Source organism: Nyctibius grandis, chromosome 1 (genome assembly GCF_013368605.1).
Source record: "Nyctibius grandis isolate bNycGra1 chromosome 1, bNycGra1.pri, whole genome shotgun sequence".
Taxonomy (NCBI): Eukaryota; Metazoa; Chordata; class Aves; order Nyctibiiformes; family Nyctibiidae; genus Nyctibius; species Nyctibius grandis.
Genome location: NC_090658.1, coordinates 92,443,867 through 92,464,026, shown reverse-complemented (window position 1 = coordinate 92,464,026; position 20,160 = coordinate 92,443,867). Strand labels below are relative to the sequence as shown.

The following is a 20,160-nucleotide window of genomic DNA, read 5'->3' as shown; positions in this document are numbered from 1 at the left end:
TTGGATGTAGTTTAATTTAAATTAGCAAGAAATGGCTTATGGCACTGAAGTATTTGTCCATTATTTAAAGTTTCAGAAAACAGACCTTGTAATCAAGTATTACTAGGTCCTTTAAGTCATTTTCCCTACCTCGTCTTAAAAAGCTAGCAAGCAAGAAGAAGGGTGGAATTTCTGCAGCACATCCTAAAATCTGAGCTATTCGTTCTGGACTAAAAGATTAAGAAGTGGTAAAAGTAAAATTGATTATTTCTCAATACACAGCATAATAGAAATCACATGTTAACAGGGACAATCTTCCAAATAACATTGCATAGAGTGCCAGGGAAAAAATAAATCCATTCCCCTCTCGTACACTTACTGGAAAAAAAGGTGAGAGTAAAGATCCTACCTAAAAGGTGCAATCTTAGTTGCAAGTGAGGCAAATGCTACGGCTGTGGGTAGTTCAAAAGGACCCTCTTTTTAAGACATGGGAGCTCCTTCTCCTTGCCATGAACTGGCCTTTCAAAGCTTTGTACATGCACAAATACACGTACAAAGCACAAATACAGGCTAGGTGGAGAATGGACTGAGAGTCGCCCTGAGGAGAAGGACTTGGGGGTGGTGGTTGACAAGAAGCTCAACATGAGCCAGCAATGTGCACTTGCAGCCCAGAAAGCCGACCGCATCCTGGGCTACATCAAAAGCAGCGTGGCCAGCAGACCGAGGGAGGTGATTCTGCCCCTCTACTCTGCTCTCATGAGAACCCACCTGCAGTGCTGCATCCAGCCCTGGGGCCCCCAACATAAGAAGGATGTGGAGATGTTGGAGCGAGTCCAGAGGACGGCCATGAAGATGATCAGAGGGCTGGAGCACCTCTCCTATGAAGAGAGGCTGAGAGAGTTGGGACTGTTCAGCCTGGAGAAGAGAAGGCTCTGGGGAGACCACATAGCAGCCTTCCAGTAGCTGAAGAGGGCCTACAGGAAAGCTGGAGAGGGACTTTTTACAAGGGCAAGTAGTGACAGGACGAGGGGGAATGGTTTTAAACTGGAAAAGGGTAGATTTAGATTAGATATTAGGAAGAAATTCTTTCCTGTGAGGGTAGTGAGACGCTGGCACAGGTTGCCCAGAGAAGCTGTGGATGCCACTTCCCTGGCAGTGTTTAAGGCCAGACTGGACAAAGCTTTGAGCAACCTGGTCTAGTGGAAAGGTGTCCCTGCCTGTGGCAGGCGGGTTGGAACTAGATGATCTTTAAGGTCCCTTCCAACCGAAACCATTCTGTGATTCTATTATTATTCTCTGCACTGCCCTGCTCTGCAGCCAGCAGACAGTGCAAAGAGGGTGAAAGGCTCCAGTGAAGGAGGAATAGAGCCTTTTTAGAAGAGCAAGCATTTGGTACAGTTGAAAAGGTATACAGAGTCCCAGAAGCACAGGGTGGCTGAGGCTGGGAGGTTGTGTGGTGCAACCCCCCTGCTCAAGCAGGACCACCTGGAGCCACCTGGACACAGAAGTATACTTCTACATAGACGTACTTGTATATACACATACTTGCATTTGCACACGGAAAGTATACAAAAAGCTACAGTGAGGGATTTACTTGAGAGCATACTGATTTCAATGTAATCATTGAAACTACTCAGTTACCACTGAGTAACGGAGAGGTGATATCCTGCATATACTGGAAGAAAAATACACTTCACATAACCCTACAGTATATGTCTTAATAGGATTTTTTTTATTATTTTCTTTTAAAAATCCCAATGTCAGTTTCACCTGGAAGCAAATGTCACTTCATATTATGAAAGAGGTTTTCCACAGTTTGCACATAATATCAGAATTTGAGATATATGATACTGACATATGAGCTATTACATGTCATTCAACTTTGCATTTTTCAAATTCTTGGTCAGAGAATGAATTGGAAGCCCCATGCCTATCACAACCACAACAAGAAACCCCAAACCTTCTTTACAATTTGATTTCAAGAACTGGAATTTCCAGGTACCAGATGTATCATTTCTGATGTTAATGTTAAAAAGAATTAAATCTTAAAAAGGAGAACATTTGTGACAGAGAAATTCTAATTTCTGAGAACTGCCATGACTTAATGCTAAATTGGTCGTAACATAACTTCCAGGTACAGTTTTCCTATTTATTGAAATGGCAGTCTGCTGAACATTTAGCATATATTTTAAATCAAACCACACATGTAAGATGGAATAATAATCTTAAATTATATGTGCTCTACATTTTTATTTTAGGTCTGTTTCTTTTCATAAAATTTTGATGCAATTAAACAGCACAGCTGTTAAAGACTAATGACATCTAAGGTCATGATGGATACTGAATTCCACTCCAGTGCAATCTCTCCATGTAAATATTTATGTTGGCATAAAATACAGGCTCTGTGCCCATAATGGGGGAAAGAACTGCAACTGTGGGCACAATGAAATAGAGCTATAACACTAGAATAAAAACAGTATTATACTGCATAGAGAAACACTTACTTTACGTAGATTGGCTTATACTGCAGAAGTTTGTCATTGTCAATTGAGACAATTTTAAAGTACACTGATGGGGAAAAAATTAAAACAATTTAAATAATTGAAATAATTGGCCTGCATAGAGGCAGCAAGACTAGAGAAATTCATGTCACTATTTCAAATTTATCCACGTCAGCAACGACTACAACCAGCTACCACGTGATAAGCACTGAGGGACCCACATAAAAAAAAAGCACGGCTTCTAAGACGCAGAAACTTGCCTTAAGCCACTGACTGTGCTCGAGTAGCAAAAATTCTTTCAACAGATGCCAAAACCAAGAAGGTGTGGAAAGGGAGCACTATGAAACCCTGCTGTGCCACAGCTGGGTTTGACAAGGGGCAGGCAGGTATGGCCCAAGCTGATCCCACTCATGAGTGGGATTCCAGATACTGCAATCCGGGACTTGTACCTAGGATGACTTCTTTAACTGATCTTAAGAGATTCGTTCAACATCCCTGCATCAGGGAAGGTAAAAGGTTAGTTTCTCCAAGGGGATTTTCAACCTCCTAAACCGTGAATCCCAACCCTTCCTCCTTCCAGGGGTGATCAAGCAGAGAACATCTTCCACCCTGATAAACAGCTCTGTTTGGCACCACAAGCCCCAATTCTTCTTCTGGCATTGGTCCATTCCCAGGCAGGGGTTGGAGAAAGAAAAAAAAAAACCACATCTCATATCTTAAAGAAAATTCCACCCTGTCCTTATGACTCCTTCCTCAATATGTTGGAGATGAGCAAAGCTAGCAACATGATCTAATTCAGGTATTCCAAAATGTTGTGAAGCTTGACATTACAATATTAATTAATATTTCTCCTATACAGGAAATTATGATCAAAAACCCCCCAGTTTTCGAAAATGCTCTCTAAGAGTTAGAGAGAACCAGAAAAAATCATTTGTTTTGAACCCAAGGCTTTCACTGATTTTCATTTCCAAAAATCATATTCTATATGTTTCAGAGAGGAAAAAAAAAAAATAAGGAAGCTGATTTGTGGTCAGAATAAAACCAAACAAGAATCCAAGGAAAAAGGTGAATATTTTTGCCCTAAAGCAACATTATTGCTATTTTGTCTGTAAAAAAGTACTTTGAAAATATAAATGTGAAGAAATTATGATAATTGCAGAGGGAAAAATTCACTATCCACCCAAAAACCAAGATGCTTTCTAGAATGATAAAATAAGAGCAATTTTATTATTCCAACACAGATTTATAGAAGTTGGTCAGAATCCTGTTCGCCCTTGTTCCCAATTCCTTGAGTACAGAGAGGGGATGTAGAAAAAGTTACAAAGCTTTTTCCAAAGTAAAGGATGTTACCATGCTGTAGCAGGGGTGGAGACAGAACTATTTACAGAAATTCTTGTATATATCTATAGGTGACCTTTAATGGCCAATCTTTAGTGGTTTTATAAGATCAGTGTTTTGGCAGACACTTTCTTCCAAATGTTCTGCAATGGCGTCAGTTAGGGGCGTGCTGACACCCTGCAAATAGCTGCGAGCTAACAGAAGGCAACTGCATTTCTCCAAGTTACTACTTGCAAATGGGTATGCAGCTTGCCATATTTTCTTTATCTTTTATAGTGTCTGGCTGGAGTCAGGATTGTATATTAATTTTTTAAAATTTGAGATACTTAAAGGTCCTCATTGCATCACTAAGATATACAGGAGTCCTTTCTCTGGATATCCTATGGAAGTGAAAAAAGCCTCAAGCCCTTCCATGAAACATATTAAAAATTTCTTTATATCCTTGAAGTAGCTTTGGCTTGACAAATATTTGGACTAGGAGGAACTATGCTTAAAATATCATAAAAGCACTATCTTCAGAAGATGATGGCAAATCAGATGTAACATTGTGTTTGTTTGCTTTTATTGGCCTGATGCTACTTGTCAGCTTTACTACTCTAGAGGTAGAAAATACAACTTGCATACACAGAAGGCCACTCTTTCAAGCAGCCTGGTAAAAATCATGCCATTTAGAAACTGAAAATCTCTAAGGATTGCTAAAAAAGTTAGCACCATCTATCCTCACTAAAGTTGTCAGGTGAAAGATCCTTAGGGTTTATAAAGCTGGAACAGAAAGAGGGAGAAAAGATCTCTGGATCTATATTTGGGCTGTTATTCCACTTCCACGTTATAGGGGAAGATGACATCCTACAAAAGAAGATACTGAAGGTATTTATGGGGATATGATGACAAACAGCAGAGATCAGAGCAGGCCAAATGCATCTGCTTTCACCTCTTGGAAGCTATACAGGCATTAAGGATGGAGATGACCCAAAAGTCCCAGACATCGTTTATGAAAATATCAAAAGACTCACAAACACAAATTGAAGACTCTCTCAGCTCAATTTGCCCATTTTTGTTACACTTTTGCTGAAAAGCTTCCCTTCCATTTCTTTAAAATTACATTCTAGTTGAGTCTCTTTCTGATTTGGGATGAGGACCTTTGTCCTGCAAGGAGAGAGAATTCCCTGTGGGAGCTGGGTCTCTAAACAACTAGGGAAACTTCTAGATGCTGTTTCGTCTTCTGTATTGGACTGTTGTAGCCATGGCTACATTCAAACCCTGCAGGGTAAGAAGCACCATGCTCCTTACAAAGGGAAATGACATTTTATAATTAGTTTATTTCCCATCTGGGAGTTTGTCCTCCATAATCTGTTTCAGATGCAGGAATAAAACTCAGCCAGGCTTGTAACAGAAACATAGTTCATGTGGCTAGCCAAATCCCTAACATCACAAAGACAAAGGCTATTTGAATCCACCACCATGCAATTTAGTCCCTGAAATAAGACCTAGGTCCCAAGAATGACTCAATAATGACTTCTGGAGAACTCACGCTCCTAATGCTTGGCCTAAATTGTCACTGCAAACTGTTAGAAATGAAGACAAATTCCCATTTTTGATCCTGTCACTGCTGAGGACCTCCACTAACACAAAGAAACATGAGGCGGGTAAGAGGCAGCTGAGTGCCCTGGGCCCTTCTTGGGTACCTCTCTCCAGCAGTTCATCTGATTTCATTCTCCTTGCAAGGGTGGGAGCCAGTGCGCTTACTGCCCTAGAGAAAGTTATTTTCCAGTGCTCTTTTCCCAACAGGAAATAAGGCAATCCGAGGAGCAGCATCTGCCACTTCAGCCCTGCTTGTCTTTCTTCTCGGGAGGGAAGGGACAAGATGCTCATCTAGATTGAGCACTGGGGGAATCCCCCTTACTGACGTTTCCCATCCTAGATATTTTCCTTTTGCCAGCTGCTACGAATGATTCAGATGGGAAAGCAGAGTCAGGGGGATAATTTCCCTCTAAAATTGAAAGCAGCCCTGAGACTGCAAGTAAAATTAGAAGGATATTTAACTGAGTTGTCAGTTTAAGAACTGAAATACAGTTTGACATTTATCAAGCAAGCTCTGTCTCATGGAGGAACAGTGGAGCGGTTGTCACTGCAGTGACAAAAAAAATGAGGCAAGTATAGTCCAGGCTTGAGCTTTGACATTTGCCCAAAGATCTGAAGTTAATAATTTATATGGGAAAGCCATTCACACACTAAACTATTAAAAAAAACCCCTGAAGAGTGAACATCTAAATAAAGCATGAGGCATAAATGAGAGGGGAAAGGTTAAGAGCAAAGACAGCTCACCAGAAACATGCTGAGGAAACTCAAGGCAAAATGTGACCTGTACTGAAAATCTTCAAATGTCACAGGAAAGCTGAAACATTTTCTTCCCTCTGGTACATCAATTAAGACTAATTTTTCTGGCTTGTGAGCATCACAAGAGTGAAGAGAAGAGAAAGAGAAAGAGTCTGTTACCTTGAATGTCATCATTGAAAGTGCAATACTTGTTACGGTACTTATGCAGGAGGCGGAATGCATTAACATTAGCAAAATCCTCAAACTGAATGAGGCAGTTCATGCCATACCTAGAAAAACAAAAAATTGTGCGTTACATTAAAAATAATACATAATTGTGTATTAAAAAGCTATTCACATTATCAGTCAGATTTTGAATACAAGTATAATATGACTTCTACATCTACTAATATGTTTCGGTTATAGTATGTATCTTTACAATCATATAAATTATCTAGAAGGCACAGTTAGACTACTAATATGCTTTACTCAGTTCTAAGTTAGGAATAAAAGATCAGGGGGAAAGGCCTTCATCTCATTGCAGACATCTCAACAGAAGTCTTCACTGAGCAATCAGCTAGGGAGCAAAAAAAATTGGCCCCATAAGGAAGGCAGTAAAAAGGTAACACATTCAGAACATGGATATTATTTTATTGTCATTACGCAGGTCAACAGCATGACATCACTCACAACGCGATGCTTGACCGTTCTTATTATAAAAGAGGTATTGATCATAAACACGGTTAATCTAGACAACTGATAAACATGTGAGAACACTTTAAGGAAGAAAAGTGATAGCTGCAAATTTGAATCGAGTTACACTTGGCTAACATACGTTAAAACTTTGGGTATATGCAGAGATGAGGTGATCTACATTTCTTACATCTACTGTTTCACCAGATTGTCAAAACTGATTTTCTGGTATGAATACTAGATGTTTCTTAAACAGTATGCTAAGAACCAATGTTATCATCCATTTCAATGTTTTCTCATCCTTGTAGCTAATGAAACAATTCAAATTGACATTTCCTATAGTACTTTGAAATCTCTATATACTATATTTTGAAAATACAGTTTGCAGTTGCATCAGATGAACAATTTCTATCATTTAGCTGATATGACTATCTAAGTCAGTTCAACAGCAACAGCATGGGTAAGTAACTTTTGATTAACCTCATGGTAACAGTCTCAAAATTAATGCCAATCACTACATTTCTTGGAAACCATTTACTGTGTTGCCTTGCTGCCTTGGATCCACTATGTACCGAGGCTGCACTACCAACAGGGAGCAAACAGCAGCATATTTCTAGTATAGGTAGGTGCCTATGTTGACTTAAACAGGCATAAGGCATGTCAAATACATCTAAAAATTATCAAAGAGAGGAACACAGGAGGTTTGTTTTTTTTTCAATAAGGAAACTCCAGACTCCCAGCAGTAGACTCATATGCCAATACCTAACAAGTAACAAATTGCCCTGGTGTGCCAATAAGGTTAACTCCTAAAATGAAAGTTAATAATAAATTAATTTAATATTACCAATATGCATCCTCCAGTCCTTAGATGCATTTCGTAATAGTACTGTCTCTGGATTCCTTGCTTAACATTCCCATATGGCATTTTCAAATACTTTCTTAAAACAAAGCCCAAAAATCCCCACAAAACCCCAAAAAACACTGAAGACATTTCTAGACAAAAACTATGTAAAGACTGAATTCAAGCTCACAGCACATTGGCATTAGGAAAAAAAACCCACATAACTTGAATACTGTCAACCTCATATGGGAAAAAAAAGTAAAACATGAAAAGTTTAAAATATAGGGTTAGTACTAAAACTGTCTGTACAAGTTTGGATCTGGAAATATCACATAAACATTATCCCACCCACCCTGGAATAATATTACAAGAAAAGTTCTTAAAAAAAAAGTATTTTAAACTTAAATAAACCCAATGGCAATTTGCACAGAAAAAAACCCCATTTGATTAAAACTTAAAAAATATATTGCCTTAAGGTGTTGCTATGAAATTACTACCACTAGGGTCTAACAGGGCAAGATCTCAACAGCATGTCCTGTTCCAGCTAAAGGAGGTTTTTCCTTATCTGCTAACAGCACAAATCCACAAGAGACACTCAAGCAGTTCCTGCTTCATCCAGAAAAGCAATACATACATATACTGAGCAGTTCAGTATAAATAATCTACTCTAATGTTAATCGAGTTTTTCTTTAAACCATACATGTGTTTGGCAACCACGTTAAGCAAAGCCATCAATATAAAAAAAAGGACAAAAATTCCTGTGACTAAATTAATTTCCATGGAAATCACATATTTACAGCCATATTACAATTAGCCAAAACTACTGGGACTCCACTGGCAGGAATGGTAATCCCTGCTGAAAATAAATACATCTTCAGGTTTTATGGAAAAACCTGGACTTCTTCAGCAGCGTAATGACAGTCAACTTTTTAAAAGAGAAGCTGGCGAGTCAGTAATTCAGTACAGTAAATCACAATTGAGTTAAAATAAGAAACTGGGGCTACTTTTCAATAATTAATTTAAATTTCTAACCTGATTCAGTATCTGACATGGATTTCTGTGATTCCATAAGGGTCCAGGAGCTGACAGTTAGATAATAATATGAAACTAATGAGATTAACACTCTGGAATCCTGGATCTGGGTTAGAAGTGTTTCTTGGATGTCATTAAATCAATGTCTGTTTCTTTATTTTACCATATATAACATTCCATTTTCTCACCAGCATTTGATTTTTCTCCGTTTTCTTACCTCTGTAGACACAGATCAAAACTTCTTGTGAATTATATTAAATCAGTGTCCCTGTAGAAAACATCCTATACTGGGCACGCTATCCATACTAATTCTCTGAGCAAGATATTATGGTTGTTTAATTAAAATGGAAAAAATGCAGGCAGTCTAATTCTGGGCCTCTGAGATTTTGGTATTATACCAGAAAAATTTCTAAGCAGCATTCTTATTCATTGCAAGTGTTATACATGACACTCAGGTAAAAACCCGAATCTTCAGTGCTGCCCATGACCAGCAGTACCTCATAAGATTCAAGAAGTTTGAGGTCTATGTCCTCAAAAATGTCTAATCAAATCCAGTCACGGGGTACCCATGATAGACAGGAAATTGACACTGTTTCTCTGCTTGGAGTATTCCTGTTCTCAAAACCACTAACAGATGAGACATACAGATGAGGTAATACAAAATAGCTAATCTCTGGCATTCCAGAAAATCCCCTTGCTATAATGAATTGGCTACAAAGGTGTCACACGGTTCTGGAAGCTGTGACCATATCAAAGCAGCTATCAATTCTTCTATGACTTCCACATCTTACTATCCCAATCACTTACAGCAGAAAGTTGAGCCAAAACCTACAATGATGTTCACAGCCAACAGTTCAGTTCCACTTTCCTTCCTGTACCACTCCGCAATAACCTTCCACCCCTACTGCAGTCTGATGGATGGTTGTGGTTTCTCCACTATAAAGGGAAACTGAATCAACCCTCATGAAACAGAACGTGTCCTCTCTGTTTGCACCTCATACTCTATCGTCATCGTGAATTTTCGGTTTGGAACTGCACCTCTTCATAGGTGGGTATGGTAGACAAATGACTGCTGGATGAGAAGGGAACCAAGCACTTTATTGCTTGCCCATGTGCAGTCATCAAATCCTGTTGTGCCTTCTAAACCACTCGAATTCCAGCAACTGTGGGCCACTATACTGCTGTATTTCATATTATCTTTCAAACATTATGGAAAGAGAAAACAAAGCGTACAGCCATCCTAAAACATGACAATCTTAACATCATCATCAATACTTTATACAGATACGGCACAGATCGACTTCATTGAGTTTCCTCAGATGACACAGAGTGACTGATCACATATGTCCAGAAGCAAGTGACTGAGATTTGCTACAAACTAAATAATCAGATTTAAAACCACCATTGAATGGTTGTGGTTGACTTTTACAGGGGGCATGTTAAAAGCACAAGGCCTGCAGTTGAGTGCCAGCAGCTCCAGGTAGGACAAGAAGATTAGGAGGGAAAGTTACGAGTAACTGTCATGATAGAAAACACTATGAGAGATATTTATCCATATTTTAAAAGTAGTGGACTACATGACGTTATAGTGTGAAATAAGGGTGTTAACCTGGGTACTGCTTATCTAAGTAGCTAAACTTGATCATCATATAACTTAGAAGAATTTCACATTCCTATCTGAAATTTTAAAGCACACACATTTAAAGTGTAACCTAAAATCCTTTTAATTTGAACGTGTCACAAACAACAGAGTCACAGGAGCAAGCAGACACTGTATGCAGTTACAATGCTGCAAACATTAAGTCACATACAATATGTCACGCCTTATCGCTTGCCCAAAACAGAGATAACATTTCTCCAGATATCACTACTTTTGACCCACGGATACACAGGGGATAACTGGGGAAATGAAGAAACACATAATTAACATGCATGTTTGCATTGAAAAGTGGTACAAATAAACAAAGAGAGAACCTATCCAGTGGGCATCAACTTGAAGAAATGATGGATCTAGTCCTAGGCTACCAAAACTAAGAAAATAAATGAAAATCTGGGAGGTATTCCTCCTCAGTGTGCAACCATAACAAATGCCCTAGTGAATTCTTAACTATTTTCCTGCACTGGAAAACACTTCTCTGATAGCAATAGCTTGGCTTGAGTAGCCTGGCTAGGACTGCTGGATTCTTGCAGGCAAGTGTTTTGTAGCTGTGAATTCCTCTCTTCCGCCTGTTTGGGATTTGTCACTGTGGTAGCTGATTAAACATACATAAATTGTCCCTAGAAAGTGATAATCCAGATCACTGTTCCCTCTCGTAAATCCTGTTTTGTCATCCTCTTCTTTTTGTGTACTTGGATCTTAGTCTCCTGGTCCAAGTCATAGAAGCCGTCTGAATCGGGATCCAACTGGACAGAAGTTCAAAGCCATCTTTCGTTTTTCTGTTACGGACAGAAAATACGGACAAGAGTAGTGGCAAGCATGCAACATCAGATTTGTCATCAAGTATGGGAGGCAAATGCTGGACAATGGATTAAAAAGAACCTTCCCACTGAATAATGTGTGGTTGCCAGAAAACACTGTTTCCAATACTTCTCCCAATTTACAACACATTTTAATGTGACAGTCTTAGCTTAGTTTTCCCCATTTATAAATAAATTTATATTCAATTGTCTGTGACAATAATGTTAATCTTTCAAATCATTCTAATTATATCTTTATGTAACAGGCTGGAGAAAAATGTCCACAGCTCTTTAACCATCCCAAATATACAGTACTAGCATTTTGGCAACCTGACGCTCTTAAGAACCTCAAACAAGGAAAACCCTCAAGAATCCAATGGGAGCTATAAAAGTTTGGGCATCATTTTGAATTCAAACCATATGATCAGTAAAATCCATGCTTACTTCAACAGCTAAGAAATTTTTCTGGAAATATATTTGGATCATTTGTTCTTACTGCCAGCCATTGTTTTGGAAACCATCCTAAAGGAACGAGTGGTTGCTTTTTAGGTTTTTAGAGCTTCCAAAATCCTATTTGACTATTTTCTTTGTTCATATGGGCCTAGAACTGAAAAAGCCTTAGAAACCACCAGAAGTGGTTGCTGACACCCATTCCTAAGAAGGAGCAAAACCAAAATAATAGCAACATTGGCATTCTCTCCCTCGCCTCGTGCGTCACACAGCCACTCTGCCAGCCAGAACCATGCACCAGGACGATGTAGAAATCATCTCCTTCCTCCCCACTCCAAACACTGTAAGCTTGTTCATTTCCATATACCCCACTGCTCAAAACAGGTTTAAAGCATAATGGCTACTGCTATAAAATCCTCTTTGTGCCAGAGCTTTCACAAAAGGATGCCTTCCCACCTCCCCTCCTGACAGCTCTTGTGATCTGGATGCCTTACTTCCTGCTCTCCCCCAAGCTAACTTTAACTTCATTTCATAAAGCAACTATTGGGGGTTGGAACTAGATGATTTTTAAGGTCCTTTACAACCCAAACCATTCTATCATTCTACAAACTGCTGCAATGAGGTCATACATCCATCCCACCACCTCTTCCACTTCAGTTTTAACCTACTCATTAAATTCAACCAAATTTGACTGAGGTGGAATAGTTTTCCACAATAATGGCTACGTATATGTTCTGTGGAAAAAGGTGGCCAAGATGAGAAACCCTCCAGCAAACACTGCAGCCACTCTGCAGCAGACATCGCTGCTCATGCTGCCTAACAGCCTCATGTGCTACAGCTGCACAGGACAGAAATCTGTCCAAGGTGTACTCAGCTCTACTCAGTGCTACAGTGCAAATACCTTCCCAGAAGAGGTATCGTTAAATTACAGATAACTTTCTCTCTCTGTCCTGAATTGGACCAGCAAGTCAGAGACAGGACATTCTTCACAGGAAGAGATTTTCTAGAGAACTTAATTGAAACTGTCAGCATCTCTGCTTTCCACATGAATGGCCCTATTTAAATTTCTTTTTTTTTTCTCTGAAGGTACCTATTGTTTTTGTCTTATCTACAGAAAGCATTTACTTTCTTAGGAGTATTTTTCATAGCCATTTTCTGTTTCCAAACCAATCCTTGCCCCGATGAGCTGAGTACATATCCAAACTAGGCATGGGAGTAGGGGAGATGGCAGCATTTAGCACCCACCCTAGTACCAGCAGCAGGCCCTTGCTTCATTCACTTTCTCCTTAAGGAAATATAATTCCACAAAAGCTTTCCATGTTACTATTCCCTGGCACGACCACAGTGCTCCAGTGTCTGGAGTGCAGCTCTGCTTCATACCAGTGCTTCTAACACTCCTCTGCTTGCGTTTTCCCTCTCCAGAACAGGTTTGGTGTTCATTTCCATGGCCTTTCTGTCCCAGGAGTGGTGAAGAGAATGGGCTGGAGATGGCCCATAATTTCCCTTTGTTTTTCCCCCAGCCAACAGCACTGCTACATGTGTGGACTTTGGAGGCCTTGGGAATGGCAAGGCTTAGGAGCAGAGCAGTGCTGAAGTAGGAAGATCTTGTGGTTGGCAGTCCTAGAAGTTGTTGCTCATAAGCAGAGAAGCAAAACCAGATTCTCTGTCCATGGTCAGGCACTATTTACATAAAGGGCTTCTCTCATGCAAAAAGGTAATTAAAGTAAAAGCTTTTGTAGTATACTAACATAAACAATTCCTACAAGAAATGGACGGTCTGCTTTTTTGACTTGATTTTTCATCAGCTTGGTTGCATCATACTCGGTAGTGAGGACTACTTGCTCTTTAAATTGAAGTCTTAGAAATCCACCCTACTGAAACATTAAGTTGAAAACACTTCTAAACATACCCTGTCTAATTTTTTGTGCATTTTCAAAGTGCTGTTAAAGGATTAACATTGACTGTTACTAGAAAACCTGAACTAGATTTCTTCTACTTAAATAGCTCATTGAATTAACTATTAGATGTCTTAGGGATGTAAAATATAAAGGCCGTGAAATAATTAACCGTAAGTTACCATTGTTGTAAAGATTTATTCCTTCTTGTTGCAAAAATATTCATATTTTATTTTGGATTTAGATACTTGTTGTAAAGTACTTCACACGACCATGTTGCCAGGAACTGGGCTTGATCCTAACTTTGACTTTTTCAGTGCACATGTATAGAGTCTTGTAACAGAAATATGAAGGGTGGTATGAATGGAAATGCATGCACTACTGGAAGCAGTGGAAAAACAAAGGCAAAAACAGTGGCACACATGGATAACAAGGGACAAAACTGACTGCAGGAAAATTAAAAATGTCTCATTTACATCAAGACAAGCAGGCCTGAGCTCTGGTAAGGCCACAGCACAGCCAACTCTTAGACCAGGATCCTGCACCTTAGCAACAGCAGAAGAGCAACAACAGCAATTTGCTATCACAGCACATCACATGTGCCACTCCTTATCCTATGGGCACAGCAAGAAGACGTATTACAGTCCGAAGAAATTCAACATGAGGACACACAGACAAATGGAGAGCAGACTTACCTAAAATTTATGGAGCCTGAAGTAAGCAAAACCCTGAGGCAAGATAACCATGCCAGCACAGCTGTTGGATCCCAAAGGCATAAAAGACCCATATAAAAATCAAGTTTATCACCACTCATCACCAGAAGCCCAGAAAAAGCACTGACGACTTGACAGCCAGGCCCCTTTTGCCTTCAGTGTTGCACATGACCAATCCTGGCCAGACCATGCGAACACATACATCCTGATGCTTTGGGTACGCAGGTGAGAGACTGACTGAGGAAAATCAACTTGTTTAGGGATTTTGTAACATAAAACCACCTCTCTCTTCCATAACATCTTGCACTGAGTGCTGTCAAATTAATTTCCTATGGTGGACTGTGTTGCCTCCTCTCCACTGTGAAACAGTCCCCTCAGCAGGAAGGTGGCTGGATGACACAGTGCTGAGATACAGTATAATGCACGTTATACAAATAAATTACACTTTTGAAATTTCACAAAGTCAGACATGAGCCAAACTCTTACACTCAGTTCTTGACATACACAAACATCAGCCCCAGCAGACTAGATCACTGCCATGAAAAAAACATACCACACAAACTTCCACAAACGCAGAAGTATGCGGGCTTGGCTAATGCTCAGGTTAAATCTGAAGAGGAAGAAAACTATACTGTAAATTTTGGTAGTCTTCCTCCTTAAAAAAAAACAACTTTCCATGGGGATTTGAAGTAAACCGCAAATTGAATTACTGTGACGTTTTCTCATGAATTTGTATTGGTTCACTTGTTCTCCGATCCTGACCCCACCTAAGTCAAAAGTAAAACTCCAGGAGCCTGAAAATGTAATTCTACCTCTCCTAGCTATTCTACTGCTTTTTCCAGTGTTACCGCTTAGCTGCTTTAACTGTGACTTAGACCAAAGAACAATCTCAAATTACCTTTAGTTTTATATTCACTTAAAAGAGATGAGCCCAGATTCGAGATAGATAATCTGAGATTTTTTTTTTTTCAGCCTCTTCAGTTCTTCTTTAGAGACTTGGCACTGTGACACTTTTGGCTAAGGGAGGGAAGGGTACTGACCAGATGGATTGGTCAAGTGTCTGAGCAGGCTAAATCAGAAAAACAGAGAATCAAGAAAGAAATCCATCTCAGATGGAAATAGTGAGTAGCTTTATTCCTCATGGATCTTTAGCTGTAGCTAAAGGTGTGTGTCATGTCTTGCGCTCCCAAAATATAGAGTGGTCCTCAGCAAGCTCTTCAAGCTTACATTTTAATTAAATGGCTTTACACTAAACCAAAAAAGAACTGTCATTATCAAAAAAAGAGCATATAAAATACATTATACTGTATAATAAGACACTCTACAGAGCTTAAACCATTTTAATCTGGTTTCAAATGGGTGTTTCCTGGTCACTTCATGACTGCGATGTTTAAACATTTGTTAAAAAGTCAATGACTATTACTGTCTGGTTTAGATTGTCAGGAATTTTACTTTGCCAAGAAAAGCATCAGAAAGCCACAGTTCTGAGGTTTCCCCCATGTTGGCATGCACCTGCATATTTTACAAATAAGATTTTTAACATTCAAAATTTTGACAAGAGTTATCAAAAGAAATAAGTACATCAGCACTTGAACAGTGGTCAACAATAGCATAGGGCTGTCACAGGGAAGTCCTTTATAGATGAAAGATACTATGTTTTGTATATATATATCACTATTCATAATTACTGTGATTAGTGGAACCATCTATTCCAAGAAGCCTGGATTCCTAAATCTGGACATGAAATGGTTCTCTGGGCAAGTTCCCAGAGCTCTGTATTAAAATGAGAGCTGCACTTGGAAAAGGTAAAGGTTCCCATTTGGCTGCACGTATGAGGTTTGCATTGACTGTGTGTACTTTAAGGTGGCATTTTGCTTATACAAGCTGCATCTTATTTTCTTGAGAATGAACCTTCATATATCCACAGCCTAGACACTAATCTTCCCCACTTTCCAAAAAGGGGAGAGGGTTTGCATTACAGCAACCAAAATAAAGAGATCCTTGGCTGATAATTGTACACCAGGAAGTTTCATAATAATTTTTCAATTGTATTTATTTAACTGTGTCTAATAGCATGTAAAAATACTACTTCAATAAAGGCTAATTTATTAAGGTATTTATTTAAACATATGAGAATTCCAGCTTGGGTCAACAGGATTATTCCTTTGCTTTAACTTAAGTGCATGCTTTGATGCCTTACTGAATCAGGCCTGAGTGATTTACAGCAAATGCAATGCCTTTTTGGAGAAGATACTGTACCTTTTGTCAGATCCTAAAGATTGCTAAGTGGCTTTAGGAGGTTAAAACAAGACGCCTGCATTTGCTCACATATTTGATTATATTTGTATGAGTTTATAGATATTCTCCCTAAAATAAAAGATACAGTTCGATAGCCAAATTAGTACAAAGCCTGGGGCAGCACATCTGCTACTTCAGGTGTAATAAACAGATGGAAATCTTGCTTCCGCCACTGACAGCCTTCACCTTGACTGCTAACAGGCAAAGGAGTAATGACCTTTCAGAAATGTCAAAGGGAGGTTGGTAACAGAAATACTTAAAGTATTTCTGACAGATTAAACACACTGCATAATCTTTGTACTGTTTGATAATTTAAGAAACACACCTCTCCCTCCCCAAATTCTTGATGGTGTTTTTAAAGCATTAAAATACCTTATGCACCTGCAACACAAATTACACTTGAGAAAAGAAGCATATTGGAGGCTAGATCAAAGTAATGGATAACGTAGAAAGAATTTAAGGGAGAAGGAGCTTACTATTGTCAAAGCCTTATTTAGACAGCATGCTGTTTAACTAGAGGAACTGTGGATATTACAAGGGAATATCACAGAATCACAGAATGGTTGAGGCTGGCAGGCACCTCTGGAGATCATCTTGTCCACCCCCCTGCTCAAGCATGGTCAGCTAATGCAGGCTGTGCAGGACCACGTCCAGATGGCCTTTGGGTATATTCAGGGATGGAGACTCCACAACCTCTCTGGGAAACCTGTGCCAATGCTCGGTCACTCTAACAGTAAAAAGTTTTTTTCTTAAGCTTAAACTTCTCTTACCTTTAAGAACAATGTTTGTGTCTGTTTTCTCTTGTCCTGTCACTGGGCACCACTTCTAAACCACCTGGCTCTGTCCTCTTTACACCCTCCCTTCCAATATTCGTACACACTGATGAGATCCCTCTGAGCTGCTGCTTCTCTGGGCTAAACAGCCCCCAGCTCTCAGTCTCTCTTCACAGGAGAGACGCTCTGGTTCATCATCTTAGTGCCCCTTCACTAGTCGCTCTCCAGTATGTCTCTCCTGTACTGGGGAGGCCAGAACTGGATACAGCGCTCCAGTTGAATATGGATAGCACATAATACAAAGATCTATTTCTTCTCCAATTAGGCAAGACAGATTTTGCAGTGTGACAAATAATTTATATGTAAATAATGAGACTTAATGAAAAAGAGGATAAGATAGGGTAGTATTTGGCTAGTTTTTCAGTATCAAACCCACTTCCATTTACATTGATGTCTTTAGAACTAGATCTAGGTGATCCATATTATAATTATGAAGAAAGCCCTCTATTGTACAGAAAAGCAGTAACTCCATTATGCCTAGACTTGATGCTGGTCTTTACTCAACATCAGTAATTGAAGGGGGGGAAAAGGGGTTTCTTCTGTATACATATAAGTCAGAACAGTTACATTTCTAAAGCATTCTTCAGCATTCCCCCCTCTGGATTACAACAACTTCACTGGCTCTCTATGCCACACTAACTGTGAGGGGTTGAGTGCTTTTAAATCTCACTGTTGCCTCGAGTTGGAGGTACCCGACATGTCACAGCGCTGGATCTGAAGAACAGACTTCCTTCTTCCCCAATGGTTCCACAGCAAACATGGCATGCTATACTGCCTTTGCACTGTAATCTCAATTATGTATGAAACCTCAAACTGGAAACCCCTGTACTTCACAATGGAGCTATTATTTCACTATGTAGAAAAGATTTAGCTTCATTACATTTATTCTAGCATCAGCTTCAATGGAGAATTGCCAGGATCAGACAAAATCCTGGGATGTCAGGAAGGATATTTGAGAAGCCATTTGGGACTAGATACTCTCATGGTACTTGACAGTAAAGAAACTGGTTCTTTAAGTCTCTCCTCTTATCTCCCCAAGACTGGGAGAAAGTAGGTTGCAAGAGAATTTTTTGTAGGTTTTACAATTACTGATTTAGTTTCAAGTTTCTACAGTTAAAAACATGAAAAATTACAGTCTACCTTGGACACATTAGAGATTTTTTCCAAAATAGCTCACAGCATTAACGATCACCATTTACCTATGTGAAAATTATTCTACACCCCTAACTGGACAGCATGGTATATTCCTTAAGTCAATCCTTATTTTCTTTAAGCTTTTCTTGGAGGGAAGGGAAGCATAAATTGGAAATTTATCTGAAGCATCCAGGAAGGAGAGCTGAGAGTGCCACAGCAACCACTGAATTCTGTAATATGCCCCACCCCAGCCATAAAAACTGTTTTTAGTATTTCAAAGCTGGGGAAGTAAAAAAAGCTCAAAATTAATTTGGAATCCCTTCAGTCAAACCCAATACTGCTGACTCATTAAAAGAGGCTCAGGCATATGAAATAATTTTCCTAGATGGGTAAATGCATGGGGTGAGATCTAAGTGACATTTCAGTAGGAGAAGATGGACAAGGGTGGAAAGGAAGTGTCACATCTCATCTTAAGCACACTGGGACAGAATTGCATTTTATGCCTGGGGTGTATACCATAGTCTTAGGCACTGTGGAATAAATGCCCTTGCAAACATACACGGGGAGAGAAAATCAGCAGTATCTTCAGATGCTAGGTGTGGTTGTATGGATTTCTGTATTTTGGAGAGAAATATGACAGCCTGGTCTCTTGTGACACACTTTCCTTCCAAAGTCAGTCCAAAGGATGTCTCCTTAACAGAATACCCTCTCAGAGCCTTACAAAGACGAGCAACCTCAGCTTCTAGTCATCACACTTAGAGGAGATGCTGAAGTGCCAAATCTCAGGAAACTGGCAAATCTCCATGTCTGTGGTTTACCAGCTTCCCCAGAATGCCGGTCAGCAGTGTCAAAGACTAGAGCCAGGAACCAATGGGATTCAAGGCTTCATAAGAAAATCAGTAAGTTGTATGTCCTGGAGCACACTGAACTTTCTGATACAAAAGAGGAAGGGAAGATGGCCTATTCCAGGCAACTATTCAGCTCCACTCTGACTCAAAGGAGAAAGAAAGAAGCATGGAACATCTGCTACATTGGTATCAAGACAGTTTATGGATTTTATGCCCAGCACTGCATTAGAAAGTCTGCCCAAAATCTGAACGTATCCTGTGTGATTTTAAAATTCTTCATAATCATGCTGTGATCATTCAGTTTCTGCCACCATCCTGGTCAGAGATTTTTTACATATGAAGAAATAACCTTGACAGTTACAATTGCCTGAAGTCAATCTCACTGTCTTTAGGGATGGCATTACTCCAGAAAACACTAGATTAGTGTTCCACAACTCTTCTCTAGTCTAAATCTCGTGTCAGATACAGGCCAAAAGGGCATCCAACTTCCAATCTCTCTTTTGACTCTTTTCCAGGAACACCATCTACATGGGCTCTAGGATGTTTTTTTGCAACATATCTTAAGCATTTGATCTTTTTTCCATTCCACTCTATTTGCATTCTTAAGATCATTCAGACAATTAAACTATGCAACTAAATCTCTGCTCTCTGTTACATACAACCTAAATACCATGGCAAGACAGGTCCAGGGGCAACTAAATAAAAGGAGAAAGGGAGGAAGAAGGAGAAAGCAGCATTTATCCCGCTGGTGAACACTATAGGAATTAACGCTTAGGCACAATGTTATTCAATATTTATAACAACAAAAACATGGGGAAAAATAAAATCATTA

The 20,160-nt window shown here is 39.4% G+C and overlaps 1 protein-coding gene across 1 annotated transcript in view; it reads right to left on the bottom strand.

The window, feature by feature from the left end:
• The window catches only part of ME1 (malic enzyme 1), a 201,805-nt gene that overhangs the window by 35,247 nt on the left and 146,398 nt on the right, over nt 1-20,160 (bottom strand). The window contains exon 7 of the mRNA XM_068407936.1: nt 6,315-6,424. Within this exon, the coding sequence (XP_068264037.1) occupies nt 6,315-6,424 (110 nt within the window). The remainder of the gene's footprint in view (nt 1-6,314; nt 6,425-20,160) is intronic.